Below are 21,815 nucleotides of genomic sequence, written 5' to 3' on the forward strand. Positions count from 1 at the left end.
TCGCGTCAATGAGCCGAATATTTCCGAAGACTCATTCAGGCATAGGAAAGTTACGAAATCGGCAGTGACAAATGCGAAAACATGCCGAACGTGTGGCTGCCTGACGAGGTCTTACCCGGCTTCAGAAGCTCCATGACTGACTTCTACTGGGCATGTTTCGGGACGGCGCAAAACATCCTCAGGGCGCTGGCCGTAGGCATTGGCTTGGAGGACGAGGATTTCCTGCTGAGGTTCCACAGCGGGCACAACAACCAGCTGCGACTGCTGCACTACCCGCCCGTGGAGAAAGAGAAACTCGAGAGCAACACCATGGCCAGGATGCCAGCACACACGGATTGGGGATCCATCACCATGCTGTTCCAAGACGACTGCGGAGGCCTACAGGTGGAGGATCCTCGCAGCCCTGGCAAGTTCGTGGAAGCGGTTCCGATGAAGAATGCCATTGTCATGAATGTCGGGGACCTGCTGATGCGGTGGAGCAACGGTATGTCGAAGCGAGCCGTGATTGGTTGGAAGTGAATACTAACTACGCATCAGACTACTTGAAGTCGACTCTTCATCGAGTCACACTCCCGCCGCTTCAAGCCGAGCTTGTGGAGGGCAAGGCCATGACGCGTGCTCGTTATTCAATCCCGTATTTTGTCAGCCCGGATCCAAGCGCAGTCATTGAATGCCTGCCTGCATGTGCGGGCGAGCGGAACCCGGTCAAGTATGAGCCGGTAGTCCAGGAGGATTACAGGCGGATGAGGGCCAAGCTGCAGTATCCGGAGAAGCCCTCCACATCCATCACAGTTGCATGATCGCCGGAGGACTCTTTGTTGTTTGATCACAAGTTTCTTTTTCACCATGCTTTTAATTTCCGAGCAAGCCTGTGAATGAAGTAAATGGAGTCTAGATGTGCGCATATCAGGGTAGCATCTCGGAAGGACCGTGGAAGCACTCGCTCAGGAAAACCGTTCATGAGATATTCCTTGGTACTCCGGTCGAGCTTTATGAAATCAAGTCTCGCTCCTGAGCCTAGGGATATGCGAACGGAGCAATGAGAGCCAATTGAATGCGTAATGTGCCGCGTATGTATTCTCCCTTCTTTCGGGATAGCCAGGTAGCTGAAGTGGTGGTTGCCGAAGGAAAGGCTGTGCCGGAGAGCAGCTCGAAAGATGCAGTCGTCAGAGGCACAAGGCGCGCTTTGGCTAGCTAGCTCTTATTGTGGATTTCTGATTCGCCGCTGCCAACTCCGTCATCATCGCTCCATGTCCTGCCTCCTCCTCCTCTGCCGTGTGCATCGTTTCCTCGGATCGCTCCCGGCCCTCTCCGCGCAGTACAGCTTTCCACCACGCACTCACCGTCGCACCACTCCACCCACCACTTCCTCCTCCTCTCCCAACTCCCACACCCGCTGCAGCGGCCATGGCGTGAGCAACCACCCACCGAGAAAGAGTGGGCCCTATAAGATCGACACCCAGATCTCGTCGGCCCGACGAAGGGAAAAAGAAAAAAGATACGAGATGTGCAAGATGCGATCACCAATGGTGGACCGAGATCCAGATGGCGGTGCGGGTGGTGGTGTCATAAGTGTGGAGAGATGCGCGAGGCGTGAGGGGAGAGAAAAAGAGAGTTTCGGGCGCTAAGGGGGCCGTGGATCGTCGCATTGCGGGGAAGCAGGCCAAGCGCAGACGCTAACCCGAGAAGGGCAATTTTAAAGAGGAGAAGGGCCGATGTGCGAACGAAGGGACGACGCGGCGCTATCGTAGGTTGTTGTTGTTGTTATTGTTATTGTTGCTGTTGCCACAAGGGTATTAAGTTCCTTTTGTAGGGAGACGTTAAGCCTTAGCCATAGAGGCCAATAATGGGACCGGGCGTCTAGATTGTGTTTCTGTGGGTGAATGTCAACGTCAACATCTGCATCTGACAGCCGCTTCAACCACGGAAAGCGCAACGCGTGGCACAGCAGGATCAAGCGCACATGCAACCGGGCTGGCACGAAGGAAGTGGAAACAAACAGCCACCTTAAGGGACAACTGCATTGAGGCGTCTACGCCCGTAACACTGAGTGAGGTGCGGCGCATTACGGCCGGGTGACGGTGGCGTGCACGTACTGACTGTTGTTATTTTACTGTATTTTTTTTTTGAATAGAGAGCCACGGGGCTAGCTGTGCCGTGGTTAGGCATTACGACTATTAACCTTTCATCGTCATCTTCGTCAGATCTCAAGTCCCAATTTCCACAAGAACTTTCCCAAGTTACCCTTCCAATTCCTTTGCTCTCAAAAAAGAAGAAAAGAAAAAAGCAACATGCTCAGATCTTCGCGGCCTCCTCCACCCTCTCGGGGCTCTGCTCGACGCCACCCTTCTCGACATCGCCGCGCTCCAGCGCCTTGGCGCCGCCGAGCTGCTGGTGCGTCTTCCAGGCCGGGATGCCAATGTACTTGATGCCGTTCTGGTAGTCGGTGAAGATGTCCTCGACCTGCTCGAGCGTCTTGCCCGCAGTCTCGGGGAACATGAAGAAGACGTGCAGGAACATGGCGATGCAGAAGACACCGAACACGATGTACACCCTCCACTGGATGTTGACGAACGCCGGGGGCACGAAGTAGGCCAGCGCGAAGTTGAAGATCCAGTTGGCCGACGTGGCGAGCGCGACACCCTTGCCACGGACGCGGAGGGGCAGGATCTCGGGAGGGTAGACTATGGTTTGTTGTCAGCACTTTGTTCTCAGGAAGAGGAATGGCGATCGACTTACTCCACGACACGGGTCCCCAGGTCGGGGCGTACGAGGCGACGAAGAGGTACGAGCACGCGATAATGCCCTTGGAGGCAGCGCCTCTGACCTCCCACGAGGCCTCCTTGATGCCGTGCACACCGTCGGGACCGGCGTAGTGGCCGTACGAGGCGAGAATGCCGGCGTTGGCGAAGAGCCAGGTCATCATGAGGGCGGCACCGATCAGGAGCGTCGGGCGACGGCCCCAGCGGTCGACGTACAGCAGGGCGGGGATGGTCATGACAACGTTGATGACGTATTGGATCGACGACGAGACGAGCAGGGTGTCGCTGAGACCGGCCATGGTGAAGACGTACGAGACTGAGGTGGCCATAAAGTCAGATGTGCCCAAACATTTTAGATACATAGCACTTACTGTAGTACATCATCACGTTCATGCCCGTCAGCTGGGACCAGACCTGGGTCATGATGGCAATGTGGGTGCGGTTGATCATGTTGGGCTTGATGAGCTCCAAGTAGCTGACATCGGCGTTCTGGCGCTCGAACTCAACAATGGCCTTGATTTCGGCGAACTCGGTCTGCACAAAGCGGCTGTTGCGGTCTCCCTTGCCGTGGACGAGGGCCAGGACGCCCTCGCACTCCTCCCAGCGGTCCTTGCGGGCGAGCCAACGCGGCGACTCGGGCAGGAAGAGCATGCCGAACACAAGCAGGACGGCCGGGATGGCCTGCAGACCCCAGGGAATGCGGAAGGCAGCGGTGCCGTCGATGAAGGAGGTGCCGTAGGAAATGTAGAACATGATCAGGATGCCCCAGGTGATGGCCCACTGCTGGGCGCCGACGACGGCACCACGCTTGGTGGGCGGGGCCAGCTCCGAGACGTAGACGGGCACCTGGGCGGAGCAGATGCCGACGCAGATGCCGTTGATGAAGCGGCTGGCAATCAGCATGCCGATGTTCTGGGCGGCGGCCATGATGATGCATCCGATGATCCAGAAGCAGCAGCCAATCATGATGGCCTTCTTGCGGCCCAGGTTGTCGGAGAGGAAACCTGCGTCAAAGGGTTAGCATCGATTGGAGCGGTGGGCTTAGGCCCGCATGCGGCAAGGCGGCGGACAGCCCACCGGAGCGAGGCCCAACGTACCGGAAGCGATGGCGCCGAGGTAGGAACCGCCGGGCATGGCGGCGGTGATGCCGCCCTGGACATCAGAGTTGGGGCCGGCACAGGTGCCCTGGCTGTTGTTGCCGCCCTGGTTGAAGTAGCAGAGGTATTGCTGGGTCGAGATGATGGCCGACATGGACGAGATATCGAAGCCGAACAGACCACCGCCGATGACGGCGATGGCCGTGATGAAGTAGATGTTTCCGATCTGGTACATGGTGGGCCACTTAGGGGTGGTGCGCGGTGTTGAGGTTGGGACAGACAATTGCCCGCGGGTTGGGTCCTCTTCTGCTCCACGCTGGTCAGTGCAACGGAGAGGAAAGACGCTGACGGCGGCCGGGCGGCGCGGGTTTATAAAGAACTGGTCAAAGGGCGCGGCCGCGATCAGCAACATGCAACCCGGCGCGGCTGCGTCTGTAACGCTCGCCGGCACATGACAAGGCCTGCGAAATGCGAAGGAATGGCCGGGCAAGGCGACCCCGGTGCCCCAGGCCGCAGCCGATCCCCGTCCCTCCACTGGAGAAAACAGTGGAGCGGCGCAATCCCGGCGCTGGCGGACACGACGAAATGGTCGCATCGTCGCACCCCGCACGCGCCCAATCACCGCCCGGTAGCGAGTGATGCTGGCCTAACCGGTGGACCGACGAGCTGCAGTTTGGGCAAGCTCTCCGGTGGCTTGCGGCCAAGGCCAATCACGTCGGCGGCGCGCGATCCTTCAAACAAAGGCCATCCATGTCAGCTGCTCGTCCGCGCCCGAATCCTCGTTTCCGTCGCCGCATCATCTCTTCTCCGCGCGCCCGCACGTCCCTCGCTCTCGCTACGCTGCCCCGCGGGGCGGACCCCAAACCCAGCCCGGTGAAGGAGCAGGAGTCGCGTCGAGTCACCGTCTGGTTGCGCCTGCGAGCCAGCCGCCCGCCCCCAACACAACCCGCCCGCCAGCCCGCCTTCCTGGTCTTCCCTCGCTCAACGTCGGTGCCATCCTGAGATGCGCTTCCAGCCCAGGACGATCCGCGCCATGTCAACCACCCCCGGCGGGAGCTAGCGCCCCCACTGACTCTTGCCCATCCTCCCTCGGACAAGCTTCCACCGCCAAGCGCCGACGGGCGAAAAGGCGCCGCAGCACGACATGTAACGTCGCGTCGGGATGCCGGGGTCAGCGGGAAAAATCAAAAGAATAATGCGCGGGCAGGGAGCCACATGGCGGTCAGAATCAGCCAGCCGGAGCGCCAGAGACGGCTTGCATTCATGGCGCAACGCCAGCCCGCGCGCCGCAACGCCGCATGAGGACGCCACCCACGCGCGCCTAGACTGCCCATTGCGTGCCGTGGCGGCCGCCGCCGAACGAGTAGGAACACGCGAGGCCGAGGGCACAGGAATAATCACAGGTACAACCAAGTGACAACCGCGCCGTCAGCGTCGACTGCTCGGCCGCCCGACCCGTCACCCGCACGCGAATCGCTGCGCTGCCTCTCAGCCCGGTCTCCAGACGTCTGCCCAGTGGCTGCGCCGCGCCGAACGCCCTCTGTACCGCTCTCCTGTCTGTCGTGCCATCCGCCCTCGCCACACGAGCGCGACAGCTGGAGAGCTGAAGAGCTGCTGACACGCGACACAGCCGCTAGCGGCCATCGTCCTGCTGCCTCTGCCTCTCTGCCCTCTCGTGCCCCGTGTGTCTTTTTTATCCAGGCTCTTCGTTGTCAAACGTCAGTGCATGCCTCGCTGGATATATTTCTCCGGCCTAGCTCGGCGTCCATTTTCCCGAATGTGCCATCGGATTTCCCAACGCAGGAACAAACCCGTAATTTCTTCAGAGGAGCCCGACGGCTGCCAAACAAATTTTTTGCTGCCATGTGGATGCCCCACCACGGCTATTATTACGAGCCCCTGTTGTTTCCCGGCAGTGGGGCCCCCGGAGTACGCTGTCCTTTTCGAAAGCCGATTTCCCGGGTCTTGGTCGCGGCATTTGCCTTTGCCTCCGTACCCCATGTCTCCAATCTCCCCATCAATCTGCTCTCTCCCCTGATCTTGGGTGCCCGTAGCCGCGGTCGGTGACTGCTCTCAATCTGCACGCGTAAGCGAAAGCGGAGCCTCCAGGCGAGCAGCGGAGACGCGGCCAGTGTCCATTCTGGACCAGTCCACAGAGATCCTTTCACCGCGCTGCGCTCGGGCGCGCCGCCGCCGACATGATGAAATGCAGAGAAACTGATTATCTGTCAGCAGGCCTGCCGTTACTCGAGTCCACCGTTCGTTTCCTCGGTTGGCGTCCGGTTGCGGCGCATTCCAACAGTTGCCTTGGCGCATGCGACGATGGGCCACATTCCGTATAACCGGGCATCCGCGTGCGGTCGACGCCGCATTCCAGGAGGTAAGCGGGTTGGCGGGTGGATACTGCTGTCGGGTTGCACTGCAGCGCAGCCGCTGTGCCGCCGGTTGCGACGAGTCGGTCGGCGATTCCTCGCGTGATTCCCCAGGTCTCACCGCATTGACGGGGCCTCCGGGGACCCCACGGAGATGCGCCCCGCCAAACAGGCCCGACTGCACCACACCACATCCACCACAAAAGTCAGCACCAGCGCAAAACAACGCATGCTGACACCGGCATCAAAGACACCCACGCAGCGGAAAAAGCCAGGAACCGGTTATCGCAGGAATTGGCCACGCTTCGAGAAGGCGACTAGAACCGTCGTTGCATCGCTCGCCATCGACACCTCCGCAACCCACCATCAGACCCTGTCAATCCGTCAGCGTGAGGTGTCACCTAAGTCAGAATAAGGCAGGTCCTCCTAGCACACTGTTTCAGCCTTCTGCCACAGCAGCGCGCACCAAACCAATCTTCTTTCTGGTTGCACAACCGAAAAGCGTGGCTGACGTCGATCTGCTTCACCGATCTCCTTTGCGCCTGAGGGATCGCTAGCACGCGACGCTCTCCCAGGACCGTGTCCAAGGGTCCTTGGCCAGCCACGGCGTCGCCTCCTCTTCGCCCAGCGAGTTTGCGGGGAAACGACGCTGCGCGCCAGTCAGCCGCCGCGCTATTTTCATGGCGCGCTAGCATCCTCATAAGCACTGGGCCACTCCGGGTTTTGCCACCCGCTTTTGGTCTGCTTGCCTAACCTGCACTTGACTAAGGATAGGCGGCCACAGTCGTCGGTGGCCACAACACCTGCGCCGATTGCAAACCCTCTTGCGAACCCTTCTGTGTTGCGATCACTGTCTGGTCGAGCGGTCCATCGCTCATGCGGGGTAGAACGAAATAGCCCAGGCGGATCCAATATCGCGTTATCATCAACCAGTCTTCATAGTGACGTCTTGATTCGCTTGTTGAGTTCTTAGTCCAGCAGCACCGAAAACACTATTCACGAGGGCCAGGGCGAGCGTTCGAGAGCGAAGAAATCGGAGGAGGCGGCAGTGGCTTCAAGCAGTCGATCACGGGCAATGTCTTTTTTGTGATCCGGGGTAGTGCAGGGTAGACTACGCGCGGCCAAGCGGGGTAAGGCTTGCAGGAATACCAGGGGGTACCTCAGAATGATCCGCTGTACCCTCTGCCCTTGTAGGTACCCGCCCTCGGCCCCCAAGAGCCGCAGACAAAGCTTGCGTGCGGAAAGGGCTGAAGTGATCTCCTTCCTGGCCGTCTCCACACTGGAAATCTTGCTACCTGTGCGTTCTTGCGAGTCAACGTGGTCTTAATCGTGCTAGACGCTTGTAAATTCATAAGCCTGGCTTCGGAATACTTGTACCGAGAAAGTCGGGGTCCAACAGGGCGGTGTAAACAAATCCAGCCATGAAGCTCGCACGTCTAGCTCTCATAGCAACAATGCCTCTTTGCTCCATCGCTGCCGTTTTCTCAGGCTTTCTGTGCCTGCTGGAGTATCGCTGTCCATTCTTTCTAGGCTCAGTCTCCCCAATCATGGAGTTCGGCATAACAAGGCGCGAGGTGCAGTTGTGGCGGCGCCCGCCAAGTATGTTTTAGCCGTATGTTTACCCCAGCTCCGCTGCGGGCGCCCGCGAGTATGGAGATGTGGAGATGTGGGGAGGTGGATAGCTGGCCCGCTGCCGTGGATACGGTTGCTAGCCGCTGCCGCTGCCGCTGCCCGTTGATATGATCTGCTGCATGGCGGTGATGCACCGGGAGCCGGGTACATGGTTGTTGAGGGTTTGGCAAGCCTCAGTGCGGCTGGACGCTTCTTGGAAAAACTTGGCAAGCATAAGGCTGAAGTCGGCGCAGATGGCGAAACGGTGAAATGTAGGCCAGGTTGCGGATTCCAAAAGATTTAGTGAGAGCAGAAGTCATCCACAGGATCGATATGTGTAGCTCTTGGCAACCTTCAAACCAGTCGGCATTGGATGTATGATCACCGGTCCCTTGGTCTTGTTTTTCTTGGAACGCCTCGCTCTTTGCAGATATCCTTCTTTTGCTCCCATCATGCTCTCTTCTCCAAACACATTATTTCTACATCCTGCTCTTGTGCTTTGATTCGGTCTCAATTTTCCGAGACAAACTTTCCATTCAACTGCACGCCGACGGCGTCTCGGCTACACAGACTCTTGCATTCATCGATAGTGTTGGAACGAAATCGGATTGCTCTGTTGTATTCCGGAAGGGTTTCGTGGCTTGGATCTCAGCTGCAGCAAATGAAGATACGATTTCATGACATTGTGGGCGCCACAGCCGTTGTTTGGCGAGGAAGGACGCTTGCATTGAGCTGTGATTTGTCGCGTCTCGAAGAAATGAGCAGCACCGTCGCTTCACGCTGCAGCGGTCGGAACACCTCATGGCGGGATCGCGAAGTGCGTTGAAGGGAGATGAGGAGATGCACGGAGGTCAGAGTTTGTTGATGCAAGTGGAGACCTGGCGTGAGCTCTCGAGCGACCGATGCGGCAGGACGCTGACGTCATCAATGCCCCTCCCGTCGCTCCAATGAGGATGGTGCAACCACTTTAGTTACTCCCCACTTGCAAATCTCGAAGTAGAGATGTCAATTACCAAGTCCTTAGCCCGAACAGGCCATTCGGGGGAGGTGCAATGAGCCGAAGCTAGGAACAACATCGCGCTGATAGCTTAATCAGCGGGCCATGCGACTGGTCAAATTGTGTTTACGGGGACGGGTGAAAGACACGTCGCCGGCGAGCAGTTGACAACAAGAGTGGGAGCTGGGTGTTTCGGCTGTCCCGCACTAGTTGCGTGATAAGGGACGATAAGGAGCTCCCCCTCCGCTGTCAACGCGCCTTGCCGCGACAAACACGCCTCGCCCGCATCGATATCGGCCCTACGCTCCACGATTATGCGTGCGCCATCCCATCTCAAGCGGCTAGAGATCCACATGCGATGCAGGGCACCGTTAGGGCTCCTCCCGACGCTAGCCGGTCGCGATGACTTGCTCGACTGGAATGACTTGCTCGTTTAATTTCTCGACAATCGCTGCCGCCTGAGAGAGCTGCCTTCCCATTTCTATCTTCCAGCGCGCCGCCCTTCCAATCCTCGACACACATCTCACAACACGCAGCAATGGGTTCCGAAGCAAAGGCAAATGTTCTTCTGGTTGGTAGCGGCGGCGTCGGCACCATTGGCGCCCTGAACCTCGAAGTCGGTGGACTGGCAAGCGTCACTGCTGTCCTGCGCTCGAATTACGATGTGGCGGTCAAGAATGGCTTTCACATAAAGTCCTGCGACCACGGCGAAATCACAGGCTGGCGGCCCTCTAAGAGTATGTATACTACGTCTTTCTCGCCTCGCGCCGAGAGTGTTGCTAACTCCACGTTGCAGTCGTCAAGAGCGTCCCCGACGTCCAGAAAGAAGGCCTCAAACCTTTCGATTACATCGTCTGCACCACCAAGAATATCCCGGACGTCCCACCGACGCTGGTTGACCTGATCACGCCCGCGGTGACAACGGGCCATACTACCATCGTGCTGGTCCAGAACGGTCTCAACATCGAGAAACCCGTCTTCGCCGCCTTCCCCAACAATGCCGTCCTCTCGGGCGTCAGCCTGATCGGCTCACACGAGATCGCTCACGGCGTCATCGAGCATGACGACAACGACCAACTCCAGATCGGCGCTTTCCACAACACCAACCTCGACCCGGCGCTGGAAGAAAAGGCTGCGCGGGACTTTGTGCGCATCTACGGCGCCGGCGGCAAGACCGAGTGCGACTTCATCGACAACGTCGGCTACAGCCGCTGGCGCAAGCTGGTGTACAACGCGTGTCTGAACTCCATCTGCGCCATCACCGGCCTTGACACCGGCCGCATTCGCCTGGCCGACTGCGGCCTCGATTACCTGGTCCGCCCGGCCATGGAGGAGATCAGGGCTGCGGCGAAGGCGGCAGGCCATGACCTCCCAGCTGATATCGCGGACACGATGATCAACATGGATCCGTTGACCATGTACCTGCCGCCAAGCATGCTGAATGACTTGCGGAAGGTAAGTAACTGCTTTTTCCAAGACGCCTCTGGATGACACACCCGCTAACGTGTTCACCAGGGCAATTTCATTGAGGTCGAGAATATTCTGGGCGAGCCTGTGCGGGAAGGCAAGGCCATGGGTGTACCTATGCCTACGCTGAATGTGCTGTACGGAATGTGTAAGGCCATTCAATGGCGGACGAAGGAGTCGCGGGGTGTGGTGACAATCCCGCCGAAGGGCGACTTTGTCGCAAAGTCATGATGTTCCCACTTCACAAGAGTATAGAAAAGAAATAATGACACGACCCTCGCATCAATCATCTGTGTCACTGTGTGAAACCGAACAATCAACAAGTGACTCAGACTGTTCAACTCTCACCACAACGATCATTTCCCGGAACGGTATTGAAGCCCATAGCCTGTAATAATGTCTGAGCCTTGCAGATGCTAAGATAAGATACCAAGACGCCAATCGCAAGGAGTGGGGTTGCTTCCGGCAACACGGTTGATCGCCTATGACTGGTATATCCTCCCACCTTCTGGCCAGCATTGCTGCTGTGTATTCCTATACCGTCTAAGGCATCCACGGGTGTTCGATGGCTGCAGTTGACCTTTGTGTAGATGGTTGATTGGTCGTCGCAATTGCTTTCCCGCGCTGTCGCATCCATATCAGCCCCGTCGCTTGAGCCTTCCTCTTCAGATCGGCGAGACCAGCGCGGGGATGAACGCATGTAGATCTCGCGCCAAGAATGTGGGGACTTTGTCGGCGCATATCGTTGACCCCGATAAGGCTCTAGCTCCTCAGATCTCGACTCTGTTTTGACTCACCTTGCTGCAGAGATAACAGTCAGAAAGATAGAGCCGCTGTAGGACTGCATATAAACCGTAAGAGAGTAGCGCTGGGCTTGGGCCAAAACAACAGTTGCCAACACTTTCTTTCCATTCTGATTCCATATTCTCCAAAGATGCCGTCAGCTGTTCCTGTTGTCCAACGTATCGATGCCTCGGAGCCGGAGGCCATCATCGAGGCGTTGAAAAAGGATGGCGGTGTCATAATCAAGAACTTCACGACACCAGAGCTTGTCGACCAAGTCAACGCTGAGACGGAGCCATACCTACGCAAGGACAAGCCGTGGAAGGTCAGTTGATCGTCCTGCCTCTGCATCCGACATCCTCCCCTATCGCTCCTTTCGAGTACCCTCAATGCTCCCGACCACTTGCATACTCACCACCCTGCATAACAGGGCGCGCTCTTCCCGCCAGAAACGCGGCGCTGCACGCGCCTCGTCACGCGCTCGCCGACGGTCCGCAACCACTGGCTGATGCACCCGCTGGTGTCGCGGCTGACGACGCACTTCCTGTCCAAGACGACGCCGTGCTGGTACAACGACGACCGGCACGAATACACGGTCTACCCCATCCTGTCGACCAGCGTGACCATGGAGTGCAACCCGGGCGGCGCGGGCCAGCGGCTGCACCGCGACGAGAAGGTGCACCACGCGACGCGCGATGACCAGACCGAGTCCGGTTACCGGATGGGGAGTGATGTGATGATGGCGTTCCTGGTTCCGGGCACGCAGACGACGCCGGAGAATGGGGCGACGGTGGTGAGTTTTTTCTTTCCCCCCTTTTTCTTTCTTCTTCATTCCTCATTATCTGTCTCTCTTTTCCCCCCATTTTCTCTCGTCCCGGTCGATTCTATGATTAAGGTAGAAGAGAAGAAATGTGAAATCGAAAAGAGAAAAAGTAGCTGATTCAAAGTCAATCGAAGGCCATTCCCGGCTCCCACCTTTGGGGCATGGAGCGCTACCCGAAGATGGAGGAGGCGGTTGCGGCGACCATGATGCCGGGAGATGCGTGGTGCCACCTTGGTGGCCTCTACCATGCGGGTGGCGCAAACAGCACGACGGACTGGCGGCGGCCGATGCACTCGATGTTTTTCTGCCAGAGTCATCTGCGCACCGAGGTCAGTGTTTCATTTATTTCGACGTGTGTTATTTCAACGATTGAATGCTGATTCTGTTGGGGTGAAAACAGGAGAACCAGTACCTGATCCACACCAAGGAGGACGTGGCTTCGTGGCCGCTTGAAATGAGAAGGTTGATGGGCTATGACATCTCGAGCCCCAACCTCGGATTTGTGGACTTCATCACACCACACAAGTGGATAACGGGAGATTATAATCCCGACGCGATTGATGACCTGGACCCAATTAAGACCTAGGGTGGGAAGGGTGCTGTGAATGCCGATTTGCTGGATGCTAGTCCTTTTAATCTGAGGGTAAATGTTAACAACGTTTGCGGATGTTTCAGAGCTAGCGTTGGACCCGTTGCTGCGTGCGGTGAATGGTCCGCCTCCCGATGGGGAACCCGGAGGACGGTCGTCATCTTGCTCCTGCGCTGCCATTGGGGCGGCGTTGCTAATTTGAGACAGTGCCAACTCACCGTCAATGCCGCCTCACCGACGCAATCTGCTGTGGCTAAGCTTCGAGAAAACAGGTCTAGAGCGGGTGAGAATGCCATCATTTGATCCGAGACAACCGAGTAGCGGGGGCGGGCGGCGCTGCGAAATGTGCGAAACCTGCCATCTGCCGCCGATCACTGCCTGTTCCTGCACAAACCGGGCAGACCCACTCCCGAAGCTTCCAAGGCGGCCGCCTAAAAAGCTTAGCTCCCTACGTCATCTTCCCTGCCCGAGCTCCGCGCCCCAGCCGCCTGCAATGTTTACCTCTTATTAGAGCGCGACTGACTCTGAGTCGAGAGCCACAAGGAGAAGGCTGTTTCGTCCCGACACTCGCTCGCCCGTCTGCATCGATCCGCGGCCAGTATTCTTTTGTCGACCGTCACGTCTCCCGAAAAGGAAAGAGCAAGACGACAGACACCACCACACAATGCACGCCTCCCTGCTCGCTCTCTCAGCCCTCCTGGGCGCAGTCCAGGCCGGCGGCCGCGGCCAGAACATCCTCTACTCGCCCGACGACTACGAGTTCGACCCGCTTGAGCACCTCGCCGGCATCGCCCCCTACTTCTCGCCGCAGGACCCGCCGCTCGATCCCGCTCCTCCGCAGGGCTGCAATGTCACGCGCGCCGCGTACCTGGTCCGCCATGCCGCCATCTACGCCAACGACTTCGACTACGAGTCGTACATCGAGCCCTTCACCGAGAAGCTCGCCAACACCTCGGCCGACTTCTCGTCCTCGCAGGCCCTGTCCTTCCTCTCCACCTGGCAGGACCCCGTTGTCGAGGACCGCGACATGGAGCAGCTGACCAAGATCGGCACGCTGGAGGCCATGTCGCTGGGCGTGGAGCTGGCGCGCCGCTACCCCGGCTTCGGCACGCCCAAGAAGGTGTGGTCGTCGACGGCTGAGCGCACCGTCAAGAGCGCACAAGCCCTGATCAGCGGCTTGGACCGCACGAGCAACATGAGCTCCCTCACCCAGATTGCCGAGGAGAAGACCACTGGTGCCGACAGCCTGACGCCGTACAAGGCCTGCCCGGCCTACAGCTCCTCGCGCGGTAGTGAGCAGTCCTCTACCTTCCAAAAGAAGTACACCGCCCCCATCATTGCGCGCTTCAATGCCGAAGTCCCGGGCTTCAACTGGACTGCCTCGGACATCTACGGCATGCAGCAGCTCTGCGGCTACGAGTCCGTCATCCGCGGCACCTCGCCCTTCTGCTCGCTGTCCCTGTTCAGCCCTGACGACTGGCTCGCCTTCGAGTACACCAACGACCTGATGTACCACCACAACACGGGCTACGGCAACCCCGTCGCCGGCGCCATTGGCTACCCTTGGCTCAACGCCACCTTCGCCTCCCTCGCCAGCTCCTCCAACAGCTCCGGCGAATCCCAAAACCTCTACGTCTCCTTCACCCACCGCGAGTTGCCCCCGACCGTCCTCGTCGCCATGGGCCTCTTCAACGGCTCCGACTTCACCGGCACCAACAACCCCAACGCGACCATGCCCCTCGACACCATCAACCACCGCCGCACCTGGAAGAGCTCGCACATCCTGCCCTTCCTGACCAACATCGCCGTCGAGAAGATGTCGTGCGACAGCTACGGCTACGATGACAGCACCGAGTACTACCGCGCCCTCGTCAACAGCGCCCCCCAGCCGCTGCCCGGCTGCGTCGACGGCCCCGGCGAGAGCTGCGCCGCGGCCAGCTTCGAGAAGTGGGTGCAGGACCGTGCGCAGGTCGTCGGCGGCTTCAAGGAGCAGTGTGGAGATGACAGCGGAGCGGAGTCGCTGAGCATCTACAATGCGGAGTAAAAGAGAGAGGAGGATTCGAGATGCTCCTGTAATATTGTTATGTATGATCCTAATGACGAAGTACTAGTAATGCAAAGCCTTGTACATATGGCATGGGCCAACTATTCAGCGATCTGTTATCAAGTTTATGCTGTGATCGACTCGAATGACTGTAGTTAACCTAGCGGCCCCAGCACGAGACAGAAGGTTTGAGTCCCACCGACACTACTACTACTCTCCGTACATGGGTAGTTGGATCCGAACTCTTGAATGAGCTTGTCATCTTTCAAGACTCGCATGTACATTTCTGACCTAGGATTCTACTAAGCCTCCACGTTCGGATGCTTACTTCAACTGCCCGCATGGGAAAACATGCAGTGAGTGGCAGTAAACAGTTGGTGGACCACACCGGCCGAGAAGATGGTATGTACATACACAGAACGAACGACTTCAGCCAACCAACCAACCAACCTACGAACAAAAGTCAAACCGCCGCCCCCGCGCTACCCATCACCTCCCTCTCCCCCTCCTCCCCCCTCCCCTTCCCCTTCCCCCCAAGGCATCACCGACCCGCCCACATCCACACACACAAGCGAATCATGCGCCGACTCGGCCTCGCCGCCATACACGCCGCAAGGATCAGCGACAAGGCCATGGACATGCACGATCCGCGCCGCCGCCGCCCTCCGCCGTTCCAGCACCAGCTCCACCTCCTCCCTTTCCCCATCATCCTCCCCATCCCCCTTTAACCAACCATCGCCATCACCATCGCCGTCTCCATCGCCGCCGTCCTCTCCACCAGACTGCAGCCCCGGCCCCGGCCCCGGCCCCGGCCAAGACTCCCTGGACCGCTGCCACCGCCGTGGTGCTGCCTCCCCCCAACGACGGGAACGGGAGGAGGCGTAGTAGCAGCGCCTGAGCAGCCGCGGGCGCGCGAGCAGGCGGTACGCGAAGCCGTAGCCGGGCTGCAGGCGCCTGTCGTTGTCCTGGTAGCTGGCCAGCAGGCTGCGCAGGGTGGCGGCGAACCAGCGGTCGATCAGGCGGGCGCGGTCGAAGGAGGAGTAGCAAGAGGAGGCGACGACGATGCCGCTACCGCTGCCGCTGCCGCTGCCGCTGCCTTCGTCGATGCGATCGAGGAAGTCGAGCAGCGCGGAGTTCGCGGCGGCGAGCATTTTGTGGAAGCGGTCGCGGTGGGTGGCGAGGGCGTGGATGGCGGCGGCGGTGAGGGCGCGCGCGTGCAGCCCGGCGTGCTGCACCTGGCGCGCCGGCTGATCGGCCGACGACGACGACGACGACAGCGCGGTGAGGCGGGCGATGAGGGCGGCGTAGCGGGCCGTCGGCAGGCCGCAGATGTGGGCGACGGCCTTGCGGAAGAGGCACTTGTCGCGCGCCTCGACGGCGAGCGAGAAGGCGCCCGTCGGGTCCGCGGCGATGGTGGTGCGCGTCGTCGTCGGTTGCTGGTGCCGCAGGGCGCGGGCGAGGACGGCGCTGGTCGCGGGCGTGTCTTCTTGGTGGTATGTGTGCGCGACAGCGATGAAGAGCTTGAGGCCGTTCCAGGTCGTGAGGCGGCCGGTTGGGTCTAGCTTGCCGTCCAGGTGGAGGAGGAAGAGCTTGTGTGTGGTGATGACGGCGTAGTGGTATGCGCTTTCGTCCCAGTCTCGGACGAAGCTTCGGAAGTCGTGGGGCTTCCAGTCGCTGGAGAGTGGGTGGTCCGATTTCTTTTTGCTTTGGTATCAGCTTCTTGTGCCAGCTTCAGTTGGGCGGCGAAACTTACAGGTGCTCTCAAGATTGCTTGATGGTTGTCTGGACTGAACACCAACGCATACTCGTGAAGACCCCGCACGTAAGTGCCCACTTCCTTCAGGAGCGGCGCAACTGTGGCTTGACTGATCATGAGATGATCCCTCTTGTCCACCGAGAAGCAAATTCGGACGGCTTCATTCTTTAGATGAGGACGGACTGTCTGACACAGCAGGGGTCAGCCAAGTAAGACTCGAGTGAAGACGTCTTGTTACAAGATACCCCGCATGCTGTTTTGTTTTGGTCAAGATGACCCTGCTGCTGTCTTCGTAGATCTTGCTTTGAGACTCTAAGTACCAGATGCGTCGGATAAGCGCGATGCTGATTGGGTTGAAATACTAAAGAGCATATTTGGATGGCTAACTTGACATTTAATGGGTCATTAGCCATATAACGTATTCATTTACTTGCTGTCAGCTCCCTTGTTGAGGACCACGATTTTGTTGTGATGGTTCAATGTGTCAATTGAGATTGGTGTACCCGTTGGGTGGCATAGCCTCTCAATAGGTCCCATTAAGCATCAAAGGGGTGGATCGTGATAGCGGCTCTGCGCAGCCTCTAAGAGCCTCGACACCATGATGACAATCGTGTGAGGTCAAGAATCCCGCGGATGCGTATAGCCCCCAGAAATTCGACCGGGTATGTGTAAAACCTAAGAGGGTAGGTGGGATTCAACACCATGCCAAGCATCGCGATCTAAGATATCTTGCAAGGCGCCAATACAAGACAGAACAAGCCCTGCTTTGTGAAGACTTATACAATAGCTATGTCATCCGCTGGATCAGTATTAGATGCTAATTGGAGTTGGCTTGTATTACAAGTTGGGAGTCCTCGGATTCGGCCATCGTAATAAGGGCGTGTGAATTGTAAGCTCAAGACTACCGCACGAGTCGGATTTCTACTCCTCACACTCGATATCTCCGTTAGTCTCGCCGCCCTAGAGTGAGAAATACGTAATGAAACATGCAGCGAATGAGAACTTTGGAGTATTTGATGATCGAGGGTATATTTAAACCGCAGAACATGCAAGTGTAGGAGAATGCCAATGAGTTTTCCCTGCTTGATCACGGTTTTCTATATCTGCAATTCACCCTTGTAGTTCGCCGAAGAGTGCATGAAGTTGGCCCGTAGCGGTGTGACACTAACACAGTCAGTAGGCCCACGGTAAGCCGGGAGGGGTAGACACTTACCTGGTGTATCCATTCTTCACCGCCCAACCATCGTTGCCCGGCTCGCTCTTCTCCACGCTGTCATAGACGTCCTTGAATTTCGGCGCCCACTTGAAATGCATGTGATTATATCTCGCATGCGGAGTGGCGGTTCCGCTTCCAGTAGAGCCGCTTTCACCCTGCTCTGCCCGCTCTTCTTCTTTCCGCAGCTCTCTCTCAGCCTCGGCCGGGCCGTCGTCTTCGCTCTCCGGCACCAGCACCTCCTGGAAGCAGCTTCCACTCGACCAAGAATTCTGCAGCATCTCCGTCCACACAGTCTTCTGCTTGGTCACGCCCGCCTGCAGCGGCACGTTGACGGTGTAAAGCTGCGCGTCCGAGCCCCAGTTCGTCGCCAGATGCTCAATCACCTTGACCGCCTGCTCGCACGCTTCCGCGATGATGGTCGCGTCGTGGTTGCGGTCAAAGAAGGCGAAGCTCAGCGCAATGGAGCGTTTTCCGCACACGGCGCCCTCCATGGCACCGCCAATGGTTCCACTGCTCAACGCAAACACCGCTGTGGTATTCCTGCCGTAGTTGGGGCCGGAGACGACCAGATCGATGGGGCCGCGGTCGCGGAAGTAGTGGTGCAGGCCGATCTGGACGCACGACGCGGGGGTGCTGTCGACGAGCACCCACTCCTCGGCGGATGACGAGTGAGGCAGAGGGCGCGAGTCGGTGGTGCCGGTGTTGGGGTAGCGCGGAGTCCCATCTTCAGAGGCGGGGAGAGTGGCGGGGATGGGGTCAGGGCGGAAGTAGGTCGGGCGGATGCTGTGGCCGACGATGTGCGCCTTCCCGATCCATGAGCGCTGCACATGCGGCAGCACGACAGAGACAATGTGGCCGTGGGCCTGGAGGGCGGCGATGAAGGGGTGCACGTAGGGCGAGGAGTCGTTGGACGGCGGGCCGTCGTCGTTGGTGACCTGGGAAGAGCTTCTCGTCAATGACGTCCTGTGCGAGGTGAGGGACGGCTTACGAGAATGTGCATCTTGGTGGCTGTGGTGATGTTGCTTTTGCACGGGCGAACTTCGCCGATTGCGGCTGGTGTTGTCCGGCGTCGGTTGCCTGAGGGGAGCAGTGAGGAGCGCCCCCTGTTACAAGTCTCCACACGGCGGTGTAAAGCGGAGCCCGGCAGCCGGTTGACGCAGGAGCAGGAGTGGTCGAGAGGATGGGGCTGGGGGATGGCGGCAGCAATGGATCACGTCAAGGCGTGGCGTCGCCATCTCGGCGTTGGATGGCCCGCGGGACCAGCTGTTCCCAGCGGCCAGCGGCCAGCGCCGGCGCTGCGTGGGTCAAACGAGGTGCTGGCGACACGGCCGTCGGTGATGCAGATGCACGAGAAATTGAGGCTCCTGTGGCCATTGGCTGGCGGCGGCGAGCTTGTGCAGAGCTGCTGCTGGCCTGGCACCTGGAGGGCGGCAGGCACAGGGCCGATAAGATAACAAGCGGTGCCACTCCTGTACCGCAGTAGTATTCCTCCGCGCCATCCTCAACCCGCACGCGTTCCTGCACTTGCCCTCGGAGTCCCTCTCGCGAGCTGCACGCATCGCCCCGCTCGATTGCCGATGGCGCATGCACTCACTCACATCAGCGGCTAGTGCTTCGGACTTGCTAAAAACACCATGCCACAGGGCTTGGCCTGTCGCAAACGCTCAACTGCCCACCTTGGCCCCACGCCGCAGCCTACATCGCTGACGTTGAGGAGCTGCGCCGCCAATCGCGCTTTCGGCACCTGCCAACGCCGTCGGACTGCCGTGGAACGATTCCAGAAAGCCACTCTTCCGGCCCTGGCGCTAGCGAATCGTGCTCCGGACCAAGGGCGGGGATCCGGCTCCGGACGCGTCGCGTCTCCCAAAGCCGCAGAGTACTTTTTTTTGTAGCTCTTATTTATATAGTCCTCGACTGTGTTTCCAAAATGCCCTGTGTCCCATTCTTGACTCTGCTACGCCGTTGCCCTGTTCCACAACCGTGCCGTTTTCTGTCGCCAGCTTCACCAATTCTATACCCGTATGTCGCTGAACTAGCACCCCGCTCTCGGTTCTCTCTGACCCCGCCACTGCAGCATTTAGCAAACATGGTTGTTGCCGTTCCTACTGCGAGCCTCGAGGGCAAGGTCGCCCTCGTCACCGGTGCCGGTCGTGGCATCGGCCGCGGCGTTGCTCTCGAGCTCGGCAAGCGCGGTGCCTCTGTCGTCGTCAACTACGTCTCCTCCAAGGGCCCCGCCGAAGAGGTCGTCCAGGAGATTGAGTCCTACGGCAACGGCGCGAAGGCTGTCTCCATCCAGGCCGACGTCTCCAAGGTTGCCGAGATCAACCGTCTGTTCGAGGAGGCCAAGCAGGCATTCGGCAGGCTCGACATCGTCATGAGCAACTCTGGGACCGAGAGCTGGGACAAGACATTGGAGATCACCGAGGAGAAGTACGATCAGGTCTTCAACCTCAACACTCGCGCGCAGTTCTTCGTCGGCCAGGCTGCCTTCCGCCACCTTGAGGACAACGGTCGTCTCATCCTCATGTCCAGCATTGCTGCTGGCCTGCTCGGCGTCAAGGACCATGTGCTTTACAGTGCCAGCAAGATGGCTGTGATTGGCATGATCAAGGCCTTCGCCACCGACTTCGGTGTGAGAGGCATCACTGTCAACGGTGTTGCTCCTGGTGGCATCAAGAGCGACATGTTCACTCAGAACGCATGGCACTACATCCCCGGTGGCACGCCCGACTGGTCTGCTGACAAGATTGAGAGCCTCATGGCGAGTCACTGCCCGCTTGGTCGGTGTGCCGTGCCTCAGGACGTCGCCAAGGTGGTTGGCTTCCTTGCTAGCGAGGACGGTGGATGGGTCAACGGTTAGTCCCCGAGAGTCTTATTGATGTGCACTCACTGACATGATCATTCAGGCCAAGTGATTACCGTGTCCGGTGGCTCTTCGCAATAAGCCTATTCGATGACTGAAGGATAAAGTGTGATTCGCTTCTGCTTCGCATAGCTTGACGACTATAATTTGGGCTTGGAAATACATTGGCATTTTTGCGCTGGAAAGAAGAGAGCGTTGCGTTTTTTAAGATACCCCAGCACAATGGTGGTCATCTGTGTTACGGTCGAAGTAGAGCATCAATTGATTGTTCATCCAACATCACGATGTATTGCTGGTGACTTATGAATGCAGTATATAGACAACCCCCGGAAATGGTAGCACAACCCGCGCTATCAGCGTCAGTGTTTCATAGACGATGACACCCGGTGGATAGACCGCATTTAGACCTCCGGCTTCCCCGCGATCCTTCCGCTCGCCTCTACAGCCCCCTCTCGCAGCCGATGGCTAGCGCGAAGGATAGCAGAACTACATGGCGTAACTATACCTTGGCTCGTTCTTAGAAGAAAAAAAAACAATACGTAGGTAGTTAAAGCCATCGTCTAGACGTGTATATAGAATTTTTAATTCGACATTCTCGTCCGGACGATAGCTTTAACTAGCCACGACATGAGCAAAAAACAGATCCACGCTAGCCATCGGCTGCGCGAAGGAGCTGTATCACCTATCGGTAAACCTTCCGCCCCATCTACGTCGGTGGCACTCAATGGGGCCGCCCGAACGTTATCCCTGCTACCCGGAGACCCGGTATAAGATGAATGAATGAGAAGGGACTTTGCCACGGTACAACTATGGCAATGATTCCGTAGGTTGCCCAAAATTAGGACTTTGACTAACGTATCGGGTTCGAGCTGACTGTCTATGCATGTACAAGGCGGTGGGGGCGTGGATTTGATGATGACGGCGACGATGAATATGAGACAGATCGAGGATGACATGTATTTGTCCCTTTCAAATGAACATGTCCGGCGTAGCAGCAGTTGTAGGGGTAAGGGTATGGAGATTGTATGTATATTCGGCATGCCGAACGGGGAGAGATCTGATTGGTTCGTGAGTGCTGCCTGTCGGAGCGACCGGGTCTAAAACTAGTGCTCCCGTAGTCTCGCGCACGCAACACCTACCCAACTGAGCACATCCGGTTCGCTGCGGGTAACCAGGACATAGAAAGTGCGCAGTCGGCGAGTGCAGACGTGAAACAAAAGGTCGCAGAGTTCTCAGAAGGATGGCCTTTACAGAAAATCCGCGGTCAAGTTGTTCCCAGGTTCTCCGGCCCGTCCCGGCGGCCATCGGGCCCTTGAAGCCTCGGTCGGTGTGCAAGGGTGCGAGTAACGCAGCTCTGGATGCTGTGACTGGAGCCGGGACGGTATTGTGCGCGCGGTCGGCCGGCGGCTGAAGATGTAGTGCGGCGGGTTGCCAG

General features: G+C 58.3%; 8 protein-coding genes across 8 annotated transcripts; 4 read left to right on the top strand and 4 right to left on the bottom strand.

The window, feature by feature from the left end:
* Positions 1 to 81: 81 nt before the first annotated feature.
* On the top strand, positions 82 to 519 carry SLS55_010100 (uncharacterized protein; the record flags this gene model as incomplete). The annotated part of the gene is given in 2 exon segments (XM_066781490.1): positions 82 to 90; positions 109 to 519. The coding sequence occupies 2 exon segments, from the start codon at positions 82 to 84 to the stop codon at positions 517 to 519; spliced, it is 420 nt and encodes a 139-aa protein (XP_066628492.1).
* A 1,776-nt stretch (positions 520 to 2,295) lies between these two features.
* HGT1_2 (high affinity glucose transporter) lies at positions 2,296 to 3,061 on the bottom strand (the record flags this gene model as incomplete). Its single annotated transcript, XM_066781491.1, has 2 exons — positions 2,296 to 2,684; positions 3,055 to 3,061. 2 exons carry the CDS (start codon positions 3,059 to 3,061, stop codon positions 2,296 to 2,298), a joined length of 396 nt encoding a protein of 131 aa, XP_066628493.1.
* A 34-nt stretch (positions 3,062 to 3,095) lies between these two features.
* Positions 3,096 to 4,094, bottom strand: HGT1_3 (high affinity glucose transporter; the record flags this gene model as incomplete). Its single annotated transcript, XM_066781492.1, has 2 exons — positions 3,096 to 3,766; positions 3,860 to 4,094. The coding sequence occupies 2 exons, from the start codon at positions 4,092 to 4,094 to the stop codon at positions 3,096 to 3,098; spliced, it is 906 nt and encodes a 301-aa protein (XP_066628494.1).
* A 5,283-nt stretch (positions 4,095 to 9,377) lies between these two features.
* On the top strand, positions 9,378 to 10,330 carry SLS55_010103 (uncharacterized protein; the record flags this gene model as incomplete). The annotated part of the gene is made up of 2 exons (XM_066781493.1): positions 9,378 to 9,576; positions 9,636 to 10,330. The coding sequence occupies 2 exons, from the start codon at positions 9,378 to 9,380 to the stop codon at positions 10,328 to 10,330; spliced, it is 894 nt and encodes a 297-aa protein (XP_066628495.1).
* Positions 10,331 to 13,165: 2,835 nt separating this feature from the next.
* Positions 13,166 to 14,545, top strand: SLS55_010104 (uncharacterized protein; the record flags this gene model as incomplete). Its single annotated transcript, XM_066781494.1, has 1 exon — positions 13,166 to 14,545. One exon carries the CDS (start codon positions 13,166 to 13,168, stop codon positions 14,543 to 14,545), a length of 1,380 nt encoding a protein of 459 aa, XP_066628496.1.
* A 482-nt stretch (positions 14,546 to 15,027) lies between these two features.
* On the bottom strand, positions 15,028 to 16,465 carry SLS55_010105 (uncharacterized protein; the record flags this gene model as incomplete). Its single annotated transcript, XM_066781495.1, has 2 exons — positions 15,028 to 16,219; positions 16,458 to 16,465. 2 exons carry the CDS (start codon positions 16,463 to 16,465, stop codon positions 15,028 to 15,030), a joined length of 1,200 nt encoding a protein of 399 aa, XP_066628497.1.
* A 1,045-nt stretch (positions 16,466 to 17,510) lies between these two features.
* Positions 17,511 to 18,517, bottom strand: SLS55_010106 (uncharacterized protein; the record flags this gene model as incomplete). The annotated part of the gene is made up of 2 exons (XM_066781496.1): positions 17,511 to 18,452; positions 18,506 to 18,517. The coding sequence occupies 2 exons, from the start codon at positions 18,515 to 18,517 to the stop codon at positions 17,511 to 17,513; spliced, it is 954 nt and encodes a 317-aa protein (XP_066628498.1).
* Positions 18,518 to 19,603: 1,086 nt separating this feature from the next.
* On the top strand, positions 19,604 to 20,461 carry ARP2_1 (Actin-related protein 2; the record flags this gene model as incomplete). Its single annotated transcript, XM_066781497.1, has 2 exons — positions 19,604 to 20,372; positions 20,424 to 20,461. 2 exons carry the CDS (start codon positions 19,604 to 19,606, stop codon positions 20,459 to 20,461), a joined length of 807 nt encoding a protein of 268 aa, XP_066628499.1.
* Positions 20,462 to 21,815: the final 1,354 nt, after the last annotated feature.

Source organism: Diplodia seriata (assembly GCF_021436955.1).
Source record: "Diplodia seriata strain FDS-637 chromosome Unknown scaffold_11, whole genome shotgun sequence".
Classification (NCBI taxonomy): Eukaryota; Fungi; Ascomycota; class Dothideomycetes; order Botryosphaeriales; family Botryosphaeriaceae; genus Diplodia; species Diplodia seriata.